The sequence below is a fragment of the Triplophysa dalaica genome, chromosome 12 (genome assembly GCF_015846415.1).
Source record: "Triplophysa dalaica isolate WHDGS20190420 chromosome 12, ASM1584641v1, whole genome shotgun sequence".
In the NCBI taxonomy this organism is placed as follows: domain Eukaryota; kingdom Metazoa; phylum Chordata; class Actinopteri; order Cypriniformes; family Nemacheilidae; genus Triplophysa; species Triplophysa dalaica.
This window is the reverse complement of record NC_079553.1, coordinates 5807250-5830288: the sequence shown is the minus strand read 5'-3', so window position 1 is coordinate 5830288 and position 23039 is coordinate 5807250. Positions and strand designations below refer to the sequence as shown.

The following is a 23039-nucleotide window of genomic DNA, read 5'->3' as shown; positions in this document are numbered from 1 at the left end:
CATTTTCGGCAAATAAATGCAAATAGAAACAATATTTATTTTATTTGAAATTTGGAAGACATATTGTAAATTGCTCACAGAACAAAACAAAAATGACAATTTTACCTAAACACATAACTATAAATAATTGTAAATTCGGAAAAACTGAAAACGATGTTGAAATGGTCTCCATCCACAAATCTCTCAGCAGAAATGAAACGTATGTCAGTCCTACACATTTCCCATTCCTTAAGGAAAAATCATTTTGACTTCATTACGCTCTTAGCTACCAATAACAGTCTGGTACTCCCAGCTAAATTTTTCCACATTTTACAGTGTTTAATCCTACACTATTCACCAGATTCCCACAAATCCCCCCCAAGGTCTGCGTAGACAACGTGGAAAAAGTCTGCAGATTCCATTTGAGTCGAACCGACTGGATGTACAGTAGAAATCCAGCTGATGAATACTGTACTTAAAGTCATTTGTCTAATGTCCTCCATTTATAATTGCTCTGACAAATACTTCTATTTTAGTCTTTGTTTCCTTCTTGTTTACATTATGACTCACTCAATGTGTCGCGTTTCTCCAGAAACCCGATCATGACGTTTATTTTGGTCTAATGGGTTCCCTCTGACTGATTACACTGGATATAAACAATTGATGTATGTTTAATATTAATAACACGAGACACAATATACAAAGTTGTGCTGTTTGGTGCAACATGTGAGATCGGGTCAGAGCTACTAAACTGCTCGAAATCCATCATGGCAGAATGCTAAATCTGTGATCCATTTCTGGAGCGGAGTTAAAAACATAAACATGGGTGCTGCAGCGTCTTTGATGTAGTAATGAGACAGGAATGCGGTGAATGTTGATCTAATTACGGGGACGTTTTTTTTATAAAATGTGGTGTAAAACATGGCTGTCCCATTGGTGTGCGCTGCAGACCTGTGCTTTTCTCATTTCAAATAGACCAGCTCAGCACATTTACTTGCCTTCATTCACATTTTCTGTTGTCACTCAATCATTCTCTGAAAACAAGCTCAGATTATTAAGTAGACATTGGTGCTCTGGTGAAAAGATCGCGATTGCTTGTTCTCCGTCCGTTATTCGTTTAGCAGATGCGTGTAGTGCTGGTAATTGTAGAGTGGCTCTTAATGCTATTTGCACGGCTACATCGGCCGTCTCTCGTGGGAACAGACTGGTTATGGTTTGACTCTGTTTGGGCGAGAGGAAGTGGTCGGTGGTGAATGGAGATGGTGAAAAGAGAGAAAGATGAGGGGGGTTTGAGGCGATGACAGGAGGAAGGGTCTCGCTGATGTATGATGTGATTACTTTCAGGGAATTCGTCATGTTTTTCTCTGGTTTGCTTTTCTCCATCACTCCCTTGACCCCGCAGAGCCCTGTTTTTACTGGATCATTATACTTAATGGGCGCTTTTTCTGTCTTATCAGGTGCCCTAGGCAAGATAAGACCAAAGAGGAATAATAAACACTTGTAACTTTCTGTGGGCATTTAGGTAATACATTGTTTTGTGCACAAGGATGAGTAGATGACAAACTTATATTCAACAAATTTGTGAATGGTCATTTTAATTGATCAAACATAGTTGTGAATATGTCCGTTATGCCACAGCATAAAAAAAAACTTTTGATTCAAATACACTTTTGACTGTACAAATAAAGGCAAAAAACCTGCAGACATAATCTCTCTATTTCTATTTCAGGATCTTCAGCGGCTAAACTGTGAGCACAGGACGGGGAATGATACTAGAGTTGTGGTCTGTGACCTTGGAAATCCTATGATGGCTGAAACAAGTGTAAGAAACTATTTTTCTAAAGTAATATGTACAGTGAAACCCTGAAAATATTGAATTATGATTTATAAAATGCAAAATTATATTTTAGTAATAATCTCAGACTGCTGTACAACAGGCTCAGACTATTCTACAATAACTGTATGAATGAATGAATGAAAGGGAAGTGCACATACTGTATGTGACTATTTGGTCAACAGCTTGCCATGAGAGCCCGAATTCTTCATATGAGACAACAAAAATACATGAGTAGCTATAACAGAAAAATGCAGAACAGGGTGAGAAATAAGTAAGACATAACATCGGTTTGCTTTTTAATACCATCTGTCGCTCTGTCACTTTAATTTAGATTTTAGGAGGCTGTATGAAACACCTGCATATTTATTACACAAACACACACAAGTACACACCGCCACGCACAGATCTCTTAACTTTTTTAGTAACAAAACAGGAAGTTCAGGAGAGAGAGAGATTATTTCAATAATGAAAACGGAGATAAGTGGCTATAATGTACAAAATGTAGATGTTGACTTTGAACTGACAGTGAACATAGATTCATAGCATTTCTCACCATGTGCAGCATCTAAAGATCACAGTGTTATTGTTATGATTTAAACTCTGAACATTGCCTTTCATTTATCTTCCATCCAGAGGACGAAAACTCTGTTTCCTCGTGTGTGTGTGTGTGTCTCCTCACTAATCCAGATGTTTCTGCTTGCCTACTGGCCCAGTGTGTCCTCTGGAATGTTGCTATTATACAGATGTTCATTCATGTGACATTTAGCACACACTTACGTATGTTCCTTAGTGAAAGCATCATGCTTTACAAATTGAGATACGGGAACTAAAAACAGTAATGTGTCGGTAGTTATATTTATTTATTTGTTTTGATCTAGACCTATGTACAGTGCATTTGTTTATTGCACCTTGCCATTATTAGTGGCATTCTGCTCCATCTGATCTACACAATAGATTTAAATCTAAAAATGTAAAGTTATTTTTTCTGCGCCTTTTTCCCTTCTTCATCCTTCTGTCGGGTTGATGTTGAACATTGTTTTCGAAAGCCTTATAAATGAAGAGTGTCTAGAGAGAAACTACAGAATGATGGAGTGATGTGTGTGTGTGTGTGTGGGGGGGGGGGGTGTAAACACACATTAGGCCAAAGTTTGAAGTTCAGTCTAAACATGTTCTCCATCTATTTACTAGTCACCATGACAACCAGCCATCCCAAATATCCCAGGCTGGTGTGTAATTACAAAAGTTTCAAAACACACTCTTGACCTGTTAAACACCCTTAAACACTCAGACACACTCCCAACACAATATCCTGTCCGACATTACAAACAAAGACACACACACACAAAATCAAATCTGAGTTCCTGATTATTAACAGATCTCATTGATCTAAATGTTTAGTATCATTCATGAGTTTTCTAGGCCTGCGTAATATAGCTGAAAAATGTAATCTTAAATCTAATGTTCATTTCCTATTTGGATATCTATTTTTTATATAGCCGTTATATAATTTTTTATAATAATAAATTAATGATGCAACATTTTAAATGATCGATCATATAAAACTCATTCTTAAACAGCTCTCTCTCTCACTCTCTCATTCTCTCTTTCTCTATTTCCATTAGTTTCCAATTTCCTCAAAGCCCTCAGGTATAACATGTATTTGACTAGAGACCTCTTCATTCCTATTACATCCATATTGAGCATTTCCCGCTTCATCACTTAGACACTCAAGAATAAGAATGATAGATTTTATAGCATAAATCACTGTACATTTCCAAAGTGGCTATACGGTTGTTTTGGCTTTGGGGACAATTTTGCAACTTGGACAAATTTCAAGGCGTATTTCAAGCCATATAATAAACCACACATAGACCCCCACACACCTGTGTTTTTATTAGCTTGTTTATTTCTCTCCTCTGTTTGTTTGGATAGCAGTGGTTGTAAAGACAGAGCAAATTAATGTGTAATTCGTCTATAATTTGATGCATAAGCTGGTAAATGCTTTGGCTAGCGCAGTGCCAACTCAATGAGAGCACCGTAGGTTTATGACTGTGTTTATTACAGCAGGTCAAAACATTACGTTCACTCATAAACTATAAATCAGAACATCGCTGTTGAATATTTGCAGTGGATAAATAGGCAAAATGTTAAGAGGGAGTCTGTCAGTTGGCTACTGTCAGTATGATCAGTGCTCTGTGGTTGTACATGTCAAATTGGTCTGTTTTATAGCCTGATTGTGGGTAGGATGAGAGAGGAGAAAAAGCATATGTGAAATGTAAAGACCGGCAAAATGCCATGACTGGAAGAAAAATGTAAGAATATTTTCAGTTTATTGTGAAGATGTACAGGAATTATGAGTCAGCCATTGTTTCGATTTTTTAGTGTTGCTGGCACTATTTAAACAATTTTATTTACTGGAACAAACCGACCAGCCCAAAACAACACCATCCAATGAATCAACCAATGACATGCATTTTGAAAGGGTCTATATGTTTGTTCGTTTTTCAGCAGTGCAGAAATTACACACTCTGCTTTTACGGTCAAACTATTATGTTTACGTGATTTGTGTATCCAAACGTTGGCAAATTTTACTGATCGCATCGATGAAGGAAATTTGTGATGCCGTATAGTTGAGTGTTAGATATGATGGGTTTAAGGTGACTGAGAAATGGAGAGTACGGAATAGAAAAGGAGAAATGAAAGAGTAAAGTGAGAGAGTGATGAAGGGACAAAGGATAAATAAGAAGAAAGATAGATGTTTTGCTCTGTCAGATCGGGGCTGACCTGTTAACATGTTCCAGATTTGGGATAAGGAGGGGGTGTTGTCATGGTGATAGGCCTCGTCACGGAGCCTCCGGGGTTAAACCCACATGGCCCAAATTATCATGGCACCAGCAGACGAGAATGACAAGGCCACAGATCTCCTACCTCACGCACACACACACACACACACGTGGTCCCATTATTAACAAGCACATTGAGGAACATACAGTAGAGTATAATACGCACACATAGTCACACACCATCATCACTTTCATCACGAAACAATCCTGCCACACATGGAAGCAGCATGTGCCCTGTGCTCAAACCAAAATGTTTTTCCCCTAGTTTTTTGTTTCTCTTTAGTTTTTCTGAACTTTCAGAGCTCAAAGCCCATTAAACACAAGTCATAACCATGTGGTTCAGCCTATTCATCAGAAATAAACGGCCACAAGACTTATCTGCTCAAAACATGTTAGTCACACCACCTCAGACAGTCAGTCCCAGCTCCACAAACGTTCTGCCTCCTTTGGGAAAAGTAGCATTTTGGAGACAAAGGTCATGCAGAAGAACACAGTAACTCTCAAAGTATGTATCTGTGAAGTTTCCATTGTATTTTTACATGTAAACTAGAAGAGACCTCCGGAACATAGTTAAACGGGATGTATCGAATACACTTGATGTGAACGGAAGAAAGAGCTGATACTCCACTAAGTAAAAACGGAACTAAAACTGCTTGACAACTTTTAACCTTTATATTTAAAATGATCATTTGGACAGTTCGCCCGAAAAAAGAAATTCTGTCATCATTTACTCACCCTCCAGTTGTTCCAAATCTGTATTAATTGATTTGTTTCTGATGAACACGGAGAAAGATAGTTTGCAGAATGTTTGGAACCAAACAGTTCTTGAGCACCATATACTACCATAGTGAAAAATGACAATTGTTGTCAAAATGCCCCAGAACTGTTTGCTTTCCTACATTCTTCAAAATATCTTCTTTTGTTTTAAACAGAACATAGCAATTTATAAAGCATTTTTTCCATATGGCAGTCAATGGTGGCCAAGAATTGTTTGGTTACGAGCATTCATCCAAATATCTTCTTATGAGTTCATCAGAACAAAGTAATGTATAGAGTAAATGCAGAATTTAGGGGTGAAATGTCCATTTAAGGTGTCTTGACCAAGTGTATTGATAACTATTCAAGTTTCTACCCCACATTTCTCATAGGCTCTAAATCTGAATCTCAGCTTCTCTATATATGATAATGCAATAAATTTACTAGTGTACACGTTTTTATCGAGTAAAACTCATTTGTGAGCCATAATTCATTCAAATCTGACATTTTATTGCACTCACGGCAGTATTCAGTGAAGAGGGGTGTTTTATGTTCTGTATAATGGAAAGCATTACATAAGGTCATTGTTTTACTAACTCCCACCCGTTTAAGCTAATGTCACATTAGGGTGATATTTGATCAGAACTGAATGCCGTAAATGGCTTTAGCTTCTACACACAATATCTAGAAAAGAGATTATCCAGGGCAAGCGGTGAAGAAACGTCTCATTTTTCAAAAGAGTGGGCTGATAGTCGGGGAATCTTTCACCCCTCTGATGACACCATAAATAATCTTTGACATGCATTGTTCTTTGTTTGTATCATCTTTGTTTTATTCATATACGTGCTGGTCATGCCTTTTGGCTTTACCTCATCCTGTTCAGCATTGCTTAACCAATCTGTGATCTATCCGAATGCACATATGGGGTCTGTGGTGTGGTTTTTCAAATGGAAAAGGCGTAATACGTTTCATTCCAGTGCTGTGAAATAAACCAAATCAAATTCAAAACTGTTTCACGTGATATACGTCCCGTTTTAAGCTTTCGATCGAGACCGATTGTCTCATTAGTGTTGCCACAGAAACATATGATCCAACTCTTGTAATTTCCAAGCATATGCGTGGAGTTCTGGAGATATGGTCTTCATTTTCAGAGTGGGACTGTTGTGATTTACCAGCTCTGGAGCTGCAGAAGGATGTGCGACCACAAGAAGAGACTCCGTGGCTGGTTCTCTCTTTAAAGTTTAACAGCACTTGTTACTCTCACCCGTCTGTTATGAGGGGGCTTTGTAGTAAAGAGGGTTTCCGCCTGGGGAAGCTCATTTATGGGGCTCCAGAGTTAGCACGTAGCCTTTAGCTAAAGGAATGGCCTTCATTATCCATCCCAGCCGCCATTATCAGACTCGTACTAATGAACTACAACATATGGACACAGTTAGAGAGGCGGGGGTTAGTAAAATGTTACTATTTGTTTACGAATGAAGGGTCTAGTGTTCAGAAATATGTCAGCAGAGCAGGAACAAACTACCGAAAATGGCTTTATGAAGTAACTGCTGACAGACTTTAAACTATATCTGAATTATTTTGGAAATACGTTACTAAAGGATGATCTTGTAGACGTTGGTGTACATTAGAGTGTTTGGCAGATGGTTTTATCCGAAACAAGTGCATTCAGGCTGTATCATTACCTCATATTCAAACCCATGTTTGCTGTTGCGAGCACCATTCTTTACCCATTGAACTACACGAATCATGTGAATTATGCTTGATTGTTCTTCACTGGGAGTCTAAATGGATGTGTGTTTGGGTTTGCGTATTGTTTATTGGGGATATAGACGAGGTGAGAATGTCCAGACATCCCACCTCATCATCACCACCAACATGTAAGACGGCACAGTGTTAATTGTGGTGGGTTTTTCCTGTATTAGACAGTCGGGGGGAGGGCTCTATTCTGTTTTACTGAGCACTTACAGATGTCCCTTGGTCTTTTGATGTGTTCATGTTTTGCTTTATTCTCTCTCCCTCTCTCTCCCTGGTTTTAGTTGTCGGTTGGTTTACGGTTTTCTGTGCAAAGGCTGGAGGATGCCCCCCCAACAATTGGCTTTGAGCTACAGATACACAGGTACAGTCAATTTCAGTCTTCGTTTCACAACATTTCACAATTAAAGCAACCATAGGAGTACTCTCTCACAGCTACTATAACTTTCTTTCGCTTTTCATACGCACTTTTGGACCCAAGTCATTGTCAACACCCATGTCCTTATGATCCCAGTAGTCATAAAGTTATAAATTGAATGTTTGGTGTATTTTGTATTTGTGTGTGCACATATATTTCAAAAGCAAACTACTGACATTTCTGATAAAGTATAACTAGTATTAAATGTCTTTGCAACACACTATATTAACATTTAAGCATTTGTAATTTTGTTGAAATCAAGTTTTATTATAACTGTTCCCTGAATTCCCTAAGCATCATGTGCTTTTATTTGAGCTATAGCAACACGCTTTACAAGAACGTTGTGAAGGGATGTTTTGTTTTGTTTCGTTTTGTGTGTATACATCATGATTGCTTTCTGTCGCTTTGATGTATGTTTTGGGGAGTCGTTTTTAAACAAGCGTGCCAATTGTTGTTTTTATGGAGTCAAGACTTTAAAACAGGAAGCTGCGGACTGATAAGATGAACTGGGATCGGTCACCGAAAATTGATAGGATACTTAAAGAAGCCCATGACCCCGTGACTCTGAAATGGGCATATTTAAAGTTCCAGGAAGACAGGCCAAAAATATTGATGACTCACTCGCTCATTTGATGCAATAAAATGAAGAATAAGAAAATCCCTCCCCTAATGCCACCTACTTCTGTCTAGCAAAAACAAGTAACAAATGTTGTCTGTGGCTCTGATGTAAGCTCAATGTTACTGCCTTTTAAAAAATGCAGGAATGTTTCATTTTAAATGTCCCATCCACCTTTTTTTAATGGGAAAAAATCCTGCACAATTCATAAAGATTTTAATTTTCTTTCCATACATTGGAAAAAGTCGTCTCTTGTTCTGTTTTTCTGTACCTGAATGATGTGTTTTTTGGACATATGACATATAGTAGTTGGGTATTTTCTATATACAGGACATTTCTAACATTCAGACATCTCAATTTTTTTTGCACTTCACCCTTGTCCTTCACAGAACATGGTTATTGTCCTTGGCCATGTTCTGTTAAGGACGGGGCAAATTGTATTTGTTAAAATAACACTTCTCACTGTGATGTCTGACACACCCACACAGGAAGAGATTTTTTATGAGAACATAAGTTAGTTTTGGGGTGTTGGGGTGTTAAGACTGCGGGCTGCCCTCAGGGGCAACATGGTGTTTGAAGGAGGGGGGGATATTTCCCTAAGGGTGTAATCACTGAACCCTAAAGTCTCACCAGAACTCAGAGCAAGGTTAGGTCAAACATGTGTGTGGATCAGTTTGTCTTTACATGTACACGTGTCTTGAGTGTATTAGAGGTAGGTAGATACATACCTTGGGTCTGTGTGTATAAATGTCTTTTTTGACCATGTGTGTATGAGAGAGAGAGAGAGAGAGAGAGAGAGAGAGATCCCCTGAGAATAGAAACATTTTCTGGTGACTAATGTCAGCCACATGTTGCTCTGCCCACTTTGATATTTCACCTTGAGACATCATACGAATAAGAGACCTAGAAGGCATAAGATAGAGAGAGATTCCAGGTGCCAGGCAGCATGAGAGATGTTTTGTCTTCCAAGTCCTTTAACGTTTCATCTGTGTGCATGTGCTTTTTTTTAATAATGGGTTACTGTGTGCTATCATTAAAAACAAAAGGTGGACATGCAAAAGAAATTCTGAAATACTGAACAGTACTGTGTCCTGGAGTTCAATCCTCCACGGTTTAGAAAATGAAAAACTCTTGTTCAACTGAGTTTGACTTATATGACTTGGGTTTAGATTTCCCCATAAGAACATAAGTGCTGGAATGAAGATTTCATATTTTTTCAATTCATGATTTAGTATTTAATAAGAATCTAGGTCCTGAATGTCTGAAACAAGATCTTATATGTTTCTTTCAATCACACAGTGAGTTTTATAGTAAATCTATAGCTTCGCAAGACCTGGTTATTCATAGTTATAATTTGTAAACTCAGAGTTTATTTCTTTGCATAAAAATAAAAATTGAAATTGATTAAATAATGTATTGCTCTCCCTATGTATACTTACAGCCAAATAAAACCATAAGATTATAAATGTTCATTAAATAAGTATTTCTCGATGTATTGTCTCCATTCCAGTCCAGTATTAAATGAATTACAGATTAACTAAATCAAACCTCAAAATTGACATGAAGTCATCCAACAGAAGAAAGACTGACAGCATGACAAGATACATCAAAACGGTGCTAAAAGGTTATCACTTAGAAAAGTCATTTTTGAACTTTCCTCATGTATATAACTGTTGCATTGCTCAATGGTGAAGATGAATATTGATTTGTAGTGTTTGAGGTCTAAAAAATACAGAACATCTTAAGCAAAAGAAATGCAATCAAACAATACTTTTTTTACATTTTGGAGAAATGTTGTTTGGGAGATGTATCTTTAAATTGTAAATTCAGAAAAACTGAATATAATTTTGAAAGGGTCCACTGCTGTGTATTTGTATGTGTGTGTGGCTGGTGTTAATGTGGTTTCTCTGCACAATAACCGTCGAGACAGTTGACTTGTGGAACTCTGGGACAGGGAGACACTTTTATTGTTCAATGTTCATCTGCTCTTCCACACACCCTCAAATGACATTCAAAGAACACAGACACTGCCTCGAGACCACACATGGAATTGTTCAACAGTCCAATCTAAACTATTTACAAATCTCAGTTGAAAGTGAACATCGCTTTGATTTTCTCATCAAGATTTTGAAGGGTGCATGGCAGTCATACAGTCGTGTGTATGCGTTTCTTTTGAAGAATCTCATTTTGATAATACAGCCTTAAACATTTTATTTCTACCTACAGTATAAAGATTATAGTTGTGTCTTTAATTTGTAGCAGCTGGGTGCAGGAGAGCAATTGAAGGTTTTAAAATCCCTAGCAAGATCTTAAATTGTCCTAAATTACCATAGATTTCCAAATAAATCACAAAGATGTCATACTTAGAATTAAATGATCATAAATGACAAAATTACTTCCTTATAGTGAACTATAAAGTGTAAACTTTACTAATGACTTTTAAAAGGTCATTTGTGAAGTCATTAAGTTGCTTTTGTATGAAATGACCCTGTTGTGTCCTCTTTGTGTCTATTAAGAGCAGCATTTCAGAGATGCTGTATAAAAAGAAACACTGATAATTACTGTAAATATTCCTTTAAATATTTTGTTTCATAACTTCTAAGTAAATGTATATTATTTTTTACTCTCTACAGCTCTAATAAGGATAACTCTAAAAGTGCTCAGGTGAATTTGACTTTAAGAATTGGAGCAAGAGCAGAGGTGGAGATCAGAGGGTGAGTATCTCTCTTTTCTTTCAGTTTCAAAGGGATGAAAATAACTTATTTGTTATTTTATAGTTAAAAAAATTCAGTATTATTCAGCATCAATATAACATGGCATCTATTTGCATCTTGTACACAGTATAATGAAAATCATCTCTCTCCCTCTCTCTTTATCTCAGTGTGTCTCACCCAGCTCAGGTGGTTCTGCCTTTCCCTCGATGGGAACCCAAAGAGAAACCTATGAGAGAGGATGATGTTGGCCCTCAGGTCCAACACATATATGAGGTAATGAATAAACAGACACACACTATACTTTAAAGCACTGCTTTGTTAATAACAAAAAAATGAACAGACAACAATATTACAGAAATATTGTCAGCAAACCATATTCATCATGATGTTTGTTTTTGTGAAGTCTATTGACCTCCTTTGCTGTGAGAGGGCCTCACTGAACCACATTTGTCCTGCGGCTATTAATTTTTTAATTGGCTATAATGTTGGCCAGACGCTGTACAGATGGTTTCTGTTAGGAGCAGCTCTCGCTCTGCCGCGCTAATTCTAGCCCAGAGTGTCTGATTTCAATGTATTAATGTTCAGCAATTTATGGAAATTCTTCCATATTGGATACAAAAACTGATGAACCATATAAATTGCGTTTGGCATCAACAACAGCATTTAGTCAATGTAGTTTCACTATAGTTGTTAGTTACACAATAGCGTTTTGGGCGTAAATATTTTGCTTGTATACAATGTAATGCATAACTAATATAATAAGTCAAATAATTTATTGGTGGAATAAGATAATCTATTGCCATTTTTTTTTTCATCTAACATACCATCATTTGATTATAGAATCCATATGGTTACATTTCAAATCAGTTTCTAACAACCTATATTTTCTGTGTTACTCTCCTCTGTTTCAGTTACATAATAAAGGTCCGAGTTCAATAAGTAGGACTGTGTTGAAGGTGGGTTGGCCCAGCCGGTTCCATAAGGAACATCTTCTCTATGCCCTTCAGATCATTACAGACGGTCCTGTTCACTGTAACGTCAATGGCTCCCTCAACCCGCTGGAGCTAGAGGTAGCACATGCAAACTCACTCGATCTCTTTATCCTAATCTTTCTCGCTTTCTCCCCGAGGGTTTCATTCCTGAAGACAGCCAAGATCTTTCTAAATGCAGATGTGATCTTAGCTGCTCTCTGTGACCCCTCAGTCTCCAAATTACACACAGCTGGAAAAAGCCATCATTTACTCACCCCTCACGTTGTATAAACCAATATGACTTTCGTTTTGTTGTGGTACACAAAAAAGTGGATTTCCAAAGAAAATCACGGTCATTGTTATCTCAGTAACGTAAGGACGGGTTCAGGGGTCTCATTTATTAAAGTTGCGTACAAACAAAACGCGGATGGAAACGTGCGTACGCCACTTTCCACGCAAAGATTGTGATCTGTTAAACGCAACCTTGTATATATAAGCATTAATGCCTCACACACATTTAATTTCACTGAGCTTTTGCACTTGTATTGATTGATAATTGTGTAATGGACCTTCTTGTAAAATCCAAGTCAAATCTTAAAAATAAATCAAATTGAAATATTTTACCAGCGCTGTCTCACCATCACACTATGAGCGCATGAGGAAGTACAGCCGTTAAGCTCTCACACAATCGTTTCTCTTCATATCCTCATTATCAGTCCTAACTATGTTCATAGCAAAACCGGAAAGAAGAAACTTTCGTCTTTTACAATTATGGCTTAAAATTTATCTCCAGGGAAAGGACAGCACTAAATAATGATATGATTTTAATGAGGTGTTAATAATTAGTCTAAATGCTGTAAACATATAATAATAATATAATTTGAATAATGTAAATCCCTGTGAATCTTCTGTGTGCCATTTGTGACTTCCTTACGGAGATATAAGATGTGATTCGGGGTATTCCATTCTATTCCATGTTTTGTTATTTCCCATGGCAGTGGTTCTCAAACTTTTTTGGCTTAAGTACCCCTTTTTATGATATTTTTCAAGCCGAGTACCCCTTGACCAGACAACAACATTTTACCTTAAAATTCAGTGAAAGGAGAGTCAAACAGTTATTATATCTAAAATTATAATAAAAAAATGATGCATCTTTGTGTAGTCCTAATTTCATATAAAAATACTATTATCATAATTTATTATCTAATCCTAAATGTCAGTTTCTCTCACGTTCCCCCTGCAGTACCCCTGGGGATATGTCCATTATGGTGTGTGATGTGAGGCTTAACAAGCAGATTGGATGCCAGATTTATTGATATATGAATCAGCATCCATAAGGTGCTTTGCATTGACTATGTATGTGTAAAAATGGGCGTGTACAGGGCGGGTATCACGTAAATGGGCGTGTACAGGGCGGGTATGAGTATGGTTCACGTACGCACGCTTGCAGGTGAGCTGTGATTTATAAACGAATATACGATTTTTGGCTTTCGGTCGCACGTACACTTAAGGATCCACTGTTTTATAAATGAGACCCCAGATCTGTACAATAGCTTTGTGTGAGGACAATGTGGATATTTCCCAATAAGCTTTCTCTTTTTTGGATTATCAGTCACTTTGATTCATGAACAGATCAGTAGGACTGCCCAGACCTCGTTCATATTTATTATATGAAAAACATTTTATAGGCCTTGGAAGTAGGGAAGGGTTTGGAATGATAGGTTCGTGAATTATGTCAGAAGTTTCATTTTCTAATGAACTCAATAGAAGATTTTGTTTCAAGATTTTTTCTTATACACACACCGACCTAATGACTTGTATAAATTGTTCTCCACTCGCTTCATCTCTCTCCAGACCTCTCTCTTTCCCTGTATCTCTCATTGTCATGAATCTCATGTTTCTGTGAACTTTTACTAATGGGCCTAAAAGTAAAACGCTTGTTTTGAACAAAGAGAGAGTTAGAGTGATTGTGACCCGTCTGCACTTTTAACTGGACTTTATTAAAGCTCTTCAGATTTCACGTGCTGTCATTACAAAGCGTCACAACCCCTGCGTAAAGTCTCAGTGCCTTGTAACTGATCTGCGCTCATGCTGAGTTCAGAATTTTAACCACCTGGACTGATATTAGAGCTCTTTTCCTGTGAACCTCAGAGGAGAGAGTTATGCTATATCACAGCCTTGGCACACAACTCTCATTCTCTCTTTAATTCTCTTCATCTCTGTGTCTCCCTCTCTCTCACACAGACTGTCTATTTTGTTTGCAAGTTTTATTTATTTGAGTATTTTTATAAATGTACTGCTTTGTCTCTCTTTTGTTTGCACACATAGACCTCCACTCTGCAGGACACTCCAGAGTTGCTGGGATTTCTGAGGAACAGCAGTGGCCCGATACGCCGTAGACGGTCTGTTTCTCCAGCCCAGAGCTACAAAAGCAAGATCCTGGTACATATACACACATTACACAATCGCTCATAGACACCTGTGATAACACACAAATCCCTTTAACGGCATGTCTGCGTGCCCTGTGGGAACAGTCTTGTAGATGTGACATATAGACTCTCATGTTGATCTTGACATGTTTTGAAGACCTATGTTGACCTTAAAGGGTTAGTTGACCTGTAAATCTCGCAACAGGTAATTCATATTATGCTTATTGTCTCTCTAGAAGCATCTCTTAAGGGGATTATAGTGTGTGTGTGTAGTGTAGGTGCATGTGTGTGCGGAAAGCAGCTGGTATTGATAATCATAGCCCATCGGACCTCAGAAAAAAGATAAGATAGGTCAGAGGTCATCTCATAAATAAATCAGCAGCATATTTACTTTTAAACATGATCATTTTATTCACTGTCTTGTATTGTACATTTAAGCAATATTAGACGTATAGACGGTTTCAGCGCATGCACGTGCCTAGCCCAAAGTTAACTTCCGGCCTGTGCTTGGTTGTAATATAACAATTCATTTTAGATAAAATTTACATTTAGTCATTTAGCAGACGCGTTTGAGGTAAACAATAAATTCAATAAATCACGGCTTAAGGACATTGTTGGGCATGACCCAAAGCAATACCCACAAGTGACATAATGCTTAATAAATCTGATGCAAATGCAAATATTAAAGCTGAAAAATATGTATCAATGCAACTTTCATGAAGTAAATTCACTTGAAAGCTTTCCTTATGCTGGAAAAAATTGTCCACGATCGACTGCGTGGACAGCAACAGAATAGCTGCGTCGAAGGCTGTGTCCTACTGAGGTCACATTTGTCGACCGTATACGCCATTGAGGTTGTCTCATTTGATTTATTAAAAACTTAACAAAATTACTACTTATTCCTCTTAAGACATTGTCATTGTACTTTCATTCTTACCTTAAAATATAATCAGGTCTGTCAAACAATTAATCGCGATAAATTGCATCCAGCAATAAAAGTTCGTGAAAAAAAATAAAAATTCTTACAGTGGAATATATTCTTATGAGAAATTAGGCGGTTTATTAACTGTTAATACACACTATCACTCAGCATTTTTAATGTTATGTTTTAAAATTTCTCATGCACTTTACAAAGAAAACCCACAGAGCACATTTGGAGACTTACACATATTGCTTGAATGAACAGTTACGACAGAAATAAGATTAAAGTTCCTCTAGAGAATGTGAAAGATGAGATCTTCCATGTGTCTAATTGTGTGTATGTGTGCAGAACTGCTCTAATATAGTTTGCCTGATGGTGGAGTGCATTGTGGATCGCTTGGATCGAGGGCAAAGTGCAGTGATTAAATTCCGGTCTCGACTCTGGGCTCACACGTTCTTGCAGGTATTTGTCTTGCCGCTTTTATTCCATCACAACAAGGGAATGTATGTGTTATTACATATCTGATACATGCTGGGATGTGAATCTCCATGCTGTGCCAATCTAACTGATGGGTCACAACTTGACTTCCTTAAACACCCTCGTGTCATTCTAAACCTGACTTTCAATCTTCTGCAGAATACAAAAAAGATATTTTGAAGAGTGTTGGTAACAACAGGGACCCCCATTGATTTTTCAAAACTAGGAGATTTCTCAGAATATCTTCTTTTATGCTTTACTAAAGAAAGGTTTTAAATGACATAAGAGTGAATAAATAATGATAGAATTGTTATGTTTGGGTAATCTATCTCTTTCAGCAGCGATATCACAGAACAGGTTGTATTGTTGAAACTAGAACATAAACCTCCATTGGCTATGTAAACTGTCCCAGTGTTTTTAGATGTCCCGGTTAAGTCCAGCTTCATGCCGAGGTGATTTTCACTTCTTAAATCACTGTGTGATCAAAGCCTCTTGTTAAGTGACATTTATATACACACAAAAAAGATTTGCAAGTATTCAAATTAAAGTTCATGGCCACCCTGTCCTCTCCTGAACACAACAGACCTACTCAGATGTTCGGGTGGTGTCCGATCTATTGACATCATCCGCAGCGGAAACTCTGCTCCTCTCACCTCAGACACCTAAGTCACATGACACCATAATCTCTGACCTCTTCAGAATAAATTGCCTTTCATCTCATTTCCAGAGAGAGGTCCACATAAACCAGATGCACGTACGAGAGCACGTACACGCGTGTCTGAGGGACAGTAGTGCTCTGTACGTGCCGGTGTGTGTGTGTTACTGTATGATCCTAGTTTAAAGGAAACGTTTTGCTGTTCTTTGACCACTGCTCCTCAGTAAACCCCATTCATGCTGAAGCCATTACACGCCAGCGTACTGTCAGACTACAGCATGTGCGTTCTGTTAATGTTAATCTGCCGGCCTCCATCCTCATCTCACCGGGATGTTTCCATGTGTGTCGTATTTATGCTAATCCAACATTTTCCTCTCGCAGAGGCAGAATGACCACTACACGCTGAACTCCACCGTGTCTTACCAAGTGACAGCCATGCCTTACCGGATCAAAGTGAATACACTTCCACAACAGAGCAAATCAGTGAGTAATCGTGTGTGTGCGGCCTTGTTTATATATCCCGGTGGGGACCTAGGACTGAAAACACACCAACTCATGGCGACTCAAAAAAGCTTATAAATCGTACGGAACGATATTTTCAGAAAATCTACAAATGTAAAATGTTTTCTATGATCTTAAGTCTTAGGTGTTGGGTTAGGGGACAAAATATACAATTTCTACAGTATGAAGATCATTACGCCTATGGACGATCCCCACGGAGATAAGAAACCAGACATGTGTGTGTGTGTGTGCACGGCCGTGCGTTTCGAAATTGCAGAAAGTAGCAAAAAAGTGCAAAAAGAACATGCGGATTAGAGTGAGAAAATAAAGGAAGAATTATGACTGGGGGTTAAGCTTGACTAAACACTGCTGAGCTCAGTATGTTTAGCTTCAATAAGGAAAGTAAGGCAGGTTTGTGGGAATTTGAAGCAAAGGGTAAATTCTCGTTTAAGAGGACGGGAAATGAATAGACAGGAAATGTTGCAAGCGAGATTGAATCCATCTTTTTTAGGATCAATGTGTCAGTACCGCTAGGCCATCGCTCCAACAGTTGTTTCCGTGTAAGAATATGAACTCTATTTAGCTTGGTTTAAAGTGATAGTTCACCCAAAAATGAAAATTCTGTCATCATTTACTCAACCTCTCGTCATTTCAAACCTGTATGACTTTCTTTCTTCCGCGGAACATAAAAGAAGATATTTTGAACATCGAACATACCGAACATCAGCGGTACCCATTGACTTCTATTGTATGGACACAAAAACAATGCAAGTAAATGGGTACTGTCGCTGTTCGGTTACAACATTCTTCAAAATATCTTCTTTGGTGTTCTGCAGAAGAAAGAAAGTCATACAGGTTTGAAATGACAAGATGGTGAATAAATGATGAGAGAGAGAGACTGTCATTTTAATCAGCATAACAGTATGTCTACTTTATGAAGTAAACAGTCAAAGACGGAAGGAAATGTAATGATAAAACAATTGACAATAAGAGCAAGGAAGCTGTCAAACTGATTAAAGTGTGTTAATATAAAATTTACATCAGCGTTCATCAAATATTAATGATCTTTTCGTTTGTGTGCTTTAAGATCGGAACCTTTGTGGTGTGGGCGATTCCTGACGTTTCCTTTGCCATTCCCTTGTGGGTGATTATTCTGGCTATATTACTGGGACTGCTGGTGCTGGCTGTACTTAGCTTAGCTATGTGGAAGGTAGGTGGACCTAACACAAACACACACACACACTCACTGACCCCATCAGCTCCCCACGTGAACACAGTAATCATGTCTCACATGCAGCTTGCATTTTTACTTTTATTCACCCTGTGTAAACAAACACTCCAGGCATCGAGCGCATCTGTGCCAACGAAAAAATGTATGGCCTCAACATGTGTTTATGCATGTGTTCACGTAAGCAATTCCTCAAGAGAAGCAAAATAGCTCTCCATATCTACGTCTCTGCTTCAGTGAAATAGCAAAACACAGGAACTACAGGGGGGTAGAGATGACTGTTCAAGATAAAGAGATGGTCAGGAGAAGGAAGTGGAATCGGATGTTGGAGGAAGTGAAGTCGAGAGGTTTAAGAAAAAAGTTGTGAGAATTTGATGAAAAAAAGTGGCTAATCAGATTTAGAGATAGCAGAGAGAGAGAGGTGGGAGGAACACGCTGTTGCTGTTGGACATTAATGAGGCGGTTTTTGATGCTATCAGTGTTTTGTCTACAGGACTGTTCTCAGGCTCCTGATTGGGTCCTCTTGGAGGTCATCTGCCCTGATTGGCTATCATGCATAAAAATACAGAACGTTACAAAATTCTGTGTGTGGGTGCACAGAAAGAGAAAGTCATTCAGATTGTATACAAGATTTAAATGTGGCTCAAGGTTATAGTTCAACAGTAAGTTTTAAAGAATGTCATATAAATGGATAGAGGGTTTACATTAAGACAGTGTTTTCCACCAGGTACAAGGGCCCACTGATAGGGAACATCGGCAAAATTTTAAGGGGACCTCAATTTACTCAAAATCAATTATTTTAAATAAAATATATACTATATAATGAAATATAAGCATTAACATAATGTAAGAAACTTACTTTTTGTCTAGGTAGAAGGTTGAAGAGTCTAGTCGATGGAACAAACAAACTAAAATCATTTATTTTTCAAACAAAAATACACATTTCTAGTAATATCAATCTCCAAAATATTTATATGGGTAGAAATTGTAAATGTGGGGCATCTCAAATATTGTGGATGATGGGGGGCTTTGAAGTGAAAAGGTTGAGAACCACTGTATTAAGATAATATAACAGCTCCCCCCTGTGGCAGACTACAAATCATGTGCTTCAGAATTGAGGTTAAAGGCCCGGTTTCACTGACAGGTTGGACTATGCTTTAGTTTACATTTACATACTTGGCAGACTTACATTGTATTATCATATACATTTATATATAGGTATGTGCAATCCCCTGGGATCGAACCCACAACCTTGAGTTGTTAACGCAATGCTCTTACCACTGAGCAACAAGAAAACTATTAAATATCTTTTGTTAGCTATACAAAGCTATAATCGAATTAAGATATTTATGTCACTTTTATAAAGATGCATAAGAAGAATACATTACTGGAGTGCATCTTGAGACAAAACAATGGCACTGATATATTTTAAGATATTTCAAGGCAAGTTATATTCAGTTTAGACAGGTTCATTTTAGTCTGGCACTAGCTTTAAGCATTGTCTGTGAAACCTGGATATTATGTATTAAGTTTGGTTCAAAGGTCTGAGATCTGATTGAACACTTCGGATGCAAAATCTGAGAAAAAAATAAATAGAATATGAAATATTTAAGACTCTGTATTTCTTGGCCACATAGCAAAAGAATGCATTGACTATTTTTTTGCGTACTGTACCAAAGTCTAACAAATTCATAAATGTGTTCATTTTCAAACTCATATTACAGTATACATATCCATAAATTGTTTCGTTTACATTTACATGTTCTCGTTGATTTCCCCTAAGGAAATCTGTGACCTTAAATAGGCCAGTGTCTTACGTCTCTGACAGCACATCTGTGCAAGTGCTTGGACAGACAAAACAATGGAAATAATGACTGTTATCACAGGGATCATATTCTCATTCTCTTCTGTTCTCTGTTTTTCATTTACTCCTTCAGTGCGGGTTCTTTGACCGGGCGCGGCCGCCCAAAGATGATGACATCTCAGACCGGGAACAGCTGACTGCTGAGAAATCTACAGAGGCATGACAGAAGACCAGACAAATGAAGTTAAACAAACCATGGCGTGATTTACCATGAAGATGATGGAGTTGTGTTATGGCTGTGAGAGTTTTGTGGCATCTTTGTAGAAGACTACAGATCCAAGCCTCTAAACGAACTACAGCTCCCACACTGGACTGCAATCTGTGAGCTGGGCCACAGTACCACTCAAAAACAATCCTAAAGCTTTATTTAAACGGAGAAAGAGCTAGAACTCTGAACTCGTCACTCCGATAGAGTTGCAAAATCACAGGATCTAAAGAGCTTCATGTCAACAGTACAAGACAAGAGGCTGATTTTTGATTAATGCAATTTATTGTTTGCCAACCCCATTACAGACAAGGAGGTGGTGAAACACAATGGTGATTTCTGAAAAAATAACATGTAATATCATCAATAGAACTCAAGATCGTATGATCTCAGACAATTATCAGCTCAGCAATATCTGAATTGTTTTAGACTTCACATCGACCACGTACACACTTCTTTTTCGCAAGGTTTGGTTATTTGTGAAAATGACAACCACATTCTACATTACTTTTTCGTAGTATGTACAGAACAACTAGTTGTTAATGCAAGAAACCTGAATATTAAGATAAGATATGACACTTAAAAAAGACTTCAAAAGTGTAAATTCTGTGGTCTTTGGCTGGGACTTAAATTATTATAGCTATCGCCAAACCTTTGCCAAGCTTGTGTTACATCATCGGCTTCTAATATAGTTTCACTCCATTCTGTCACATTTCTACATGCTTTTAGCCAATGACTGTACTGATGACATATTGAAGCTTGTACGGGATCGCTCAATTAAATACAAAGATGCAGGGGGAAGGGGAGGGATGAGCAGATATAAATAATATGTGCAATATTGGGACATTTTTTTGTTTTGTTTATTTGTGTGTACACTGGCATCAAAATGTTTAAACCTGAGGTTCAGGTTGTTTTGTATATAAGGTTAAAATACTTATTCGTCAGACTGATGGACTGACAAAATTGTTAATAAATAAAGGGAACAACAATATTTTGTCATTTTTTGCTCTGAATGCATAACTATATATGTTGGATGAAGAAGGCCTGTTTATTTCATCTGATGGAAATTCGTGTCTTTTGAGGCTGCTGCTTTAAAATAAGCAATCAGAACATGGAAATGATAAAAAACTAACATTATTTGTCTGTTTTAATATGGATGTTTACCTTAACCAATGCCAACAAATGCCTATATGTGGACTGATAATATAGAAACCGCTTAAAAATACTTAAGACATTATTAGACAAAACATATGGCAACCAATCTTGCCATTTTCCGTGCCCTGGAAGGTAATTATCAGTGTTTAGTCTATGGATGATATATAGTGATGTCTACCCCTGTCTACTTTGTTTACAAAGATCTCAAATTAAAATGAAATTAAAAAACCTTGAGTCGTTTATTGAAGAGTTAAGTATTATTCATTGTTCTTGTAGCTCAGTTGGCAACATAAGTCACACATTTAATATACAAAAAAACAAAACATATAAATAAAAATGTATAGAAAATATAAAACTGTGTTGCTTTGGATTAACGTGTCTGCTTGTATCAAAGGTATTGTTGGCTATCTATTGCACTTAATGGCTTTAAAGGAACTAAATTGTAAGCTCAAGTTATATTTTGAAAAGTTTCAAAATATAGACGTTTCAGCGGCAGCAACAACATAAACAAACGTTATGTTGCCCTGCTTAACATCCGGTAGACATCCGCAAATAATTGATTAATGTTGAGATTTAAATCAATACAATAATATACAACATAATAATTCATATTCATTTTTACATTTACATTTTAGGCAATTGTTTATTGTTTATTGTGCATTAAATATAAAAAAACAAATGGTAACATTATAACCAAACACAGACCGGAAGTTAACTTCGGCTAGGTGTGTGCCTCCGATGAAACCTTTTTTTTTAAAAGCCATAGTTTTAAAAGAGAGAAGGGGGAGTCTGCAGACCTGGAGCATGCAGTTTTACGCCCCTGCAGTTTTACGCCCTGTGCAGTTTTAGGACCCTGTTGTTCCTTATTTCTCCAGTAGGGGTTCGCTGTTCATTATGAACCACCAGAACAGACCTAACAGATAACTTCATCGTCTATCGGGAGTTAGAGGTATGGTTAATAATCGTTTTTGTTACTAAGAATTGGTCCAACAATGCATCGTTTTTTGACGATTATTTGATATTGTTATGAATTAATTTAAACATCTTAACATATATATAATATAGATATTGGTGAGTGTAATTTAAACTCAAAGACAATACAATTAATACTTATTGGCCACCAGGTCAATGTTGTCTCTGGATCAGCCTTAGCTAACCACGTGTAGGCCAACTCGATATCTCTTACTCATTCTCATATTTATTTTCTTTATAATTTATTCTCATTTTGTCTCCGTAGTCAATGCGAGATGGCCTGTCCTGGTATTCTTCTGACCCTGTCAACTTGCATTATATATTATATATAAACCATTTCAGTTTAGCTGCACACATACTCAAGTTTTTTTTTAAATAAAAAAATCAATAATTGAGCACCAACAACCACAAACATGTTCAAACTCAAATTGAAAACATAAGTCCCATATGGATCTTGATTTGAGTGGTTAAAGAGATGATCCCATTATCTATCTAAATACAATATACCTCTTGATATTTTCCATTGAATATTTTAACTTAATGATCTGGATTAAATTGTATGAGCACCCTATGTGGGTTTTATCACGTTTGTGATTGTTAGTGCTCAATTAATCCATCTTGTTTTCTTAATAGTAGTTGTTGGCTGGCTAATTAATCTCATTGATCTCGTTTGTAATAATACTTGGAAATAATTAAACAAATATTAAATGATCATGCAGTTGTACTGTCTTGTTATTTGAAG

General features: G+C 37.3%; 1 protein-coding gene across 1 annotated transcript in view; it reads left to right on the top strand.

The window, feature by feature from the left end:
- itga8 (integrin, alpha 8) overlaps nucleotides 1–21159 on the top strand; it is a 53881-nt gene extending 32722 nt beyond the window's left edge. Inside the window, exons 21-30 of the mRNA XM_056762137.1 lie at nucleotides 1709–1801; nucleotides 7455–7534; nucleotides 10838–10918; nucleotides 11086–11191; nucleotides 11830–11988; nucleotides 14218–14331; nucleotides 15589–15702; nucleotides 16754–16855; nucleotides 17961–18083; nucleotides 20039–21159. Of these exons, the coding sequence (XP_056618115.1) occupies nucleotides 1709–1801; nucleotides 7455–7534; nucleotides 10838–10918; nucleotides 11086–11191; nucleotides 11830–11988; nucleotides 14218–14331; nucleotides 15589–15702; nucleotides 16754–16855; nucleotides 17961–18083; nucleotides 20039–20128 (1062 nt within the window). The 3' untranslated portion in view covers nucleotides 20129–21159. The remainder of the gene's footprint in view (nucleotides 1–1708; nucleotides 1802–7454; nucleotides 7535–10837; nucleotides 10919–11085; nucleotides 11192–11829; nucleotides 11989–14217; nucleotides 14332–15588; nucleotides 15703–16753; nucleotides 16856–17960; nucleotides 18084–20038) is intronic.
- Nucleotides 21160–23039: the final 1880 nt, after the last annotated feature.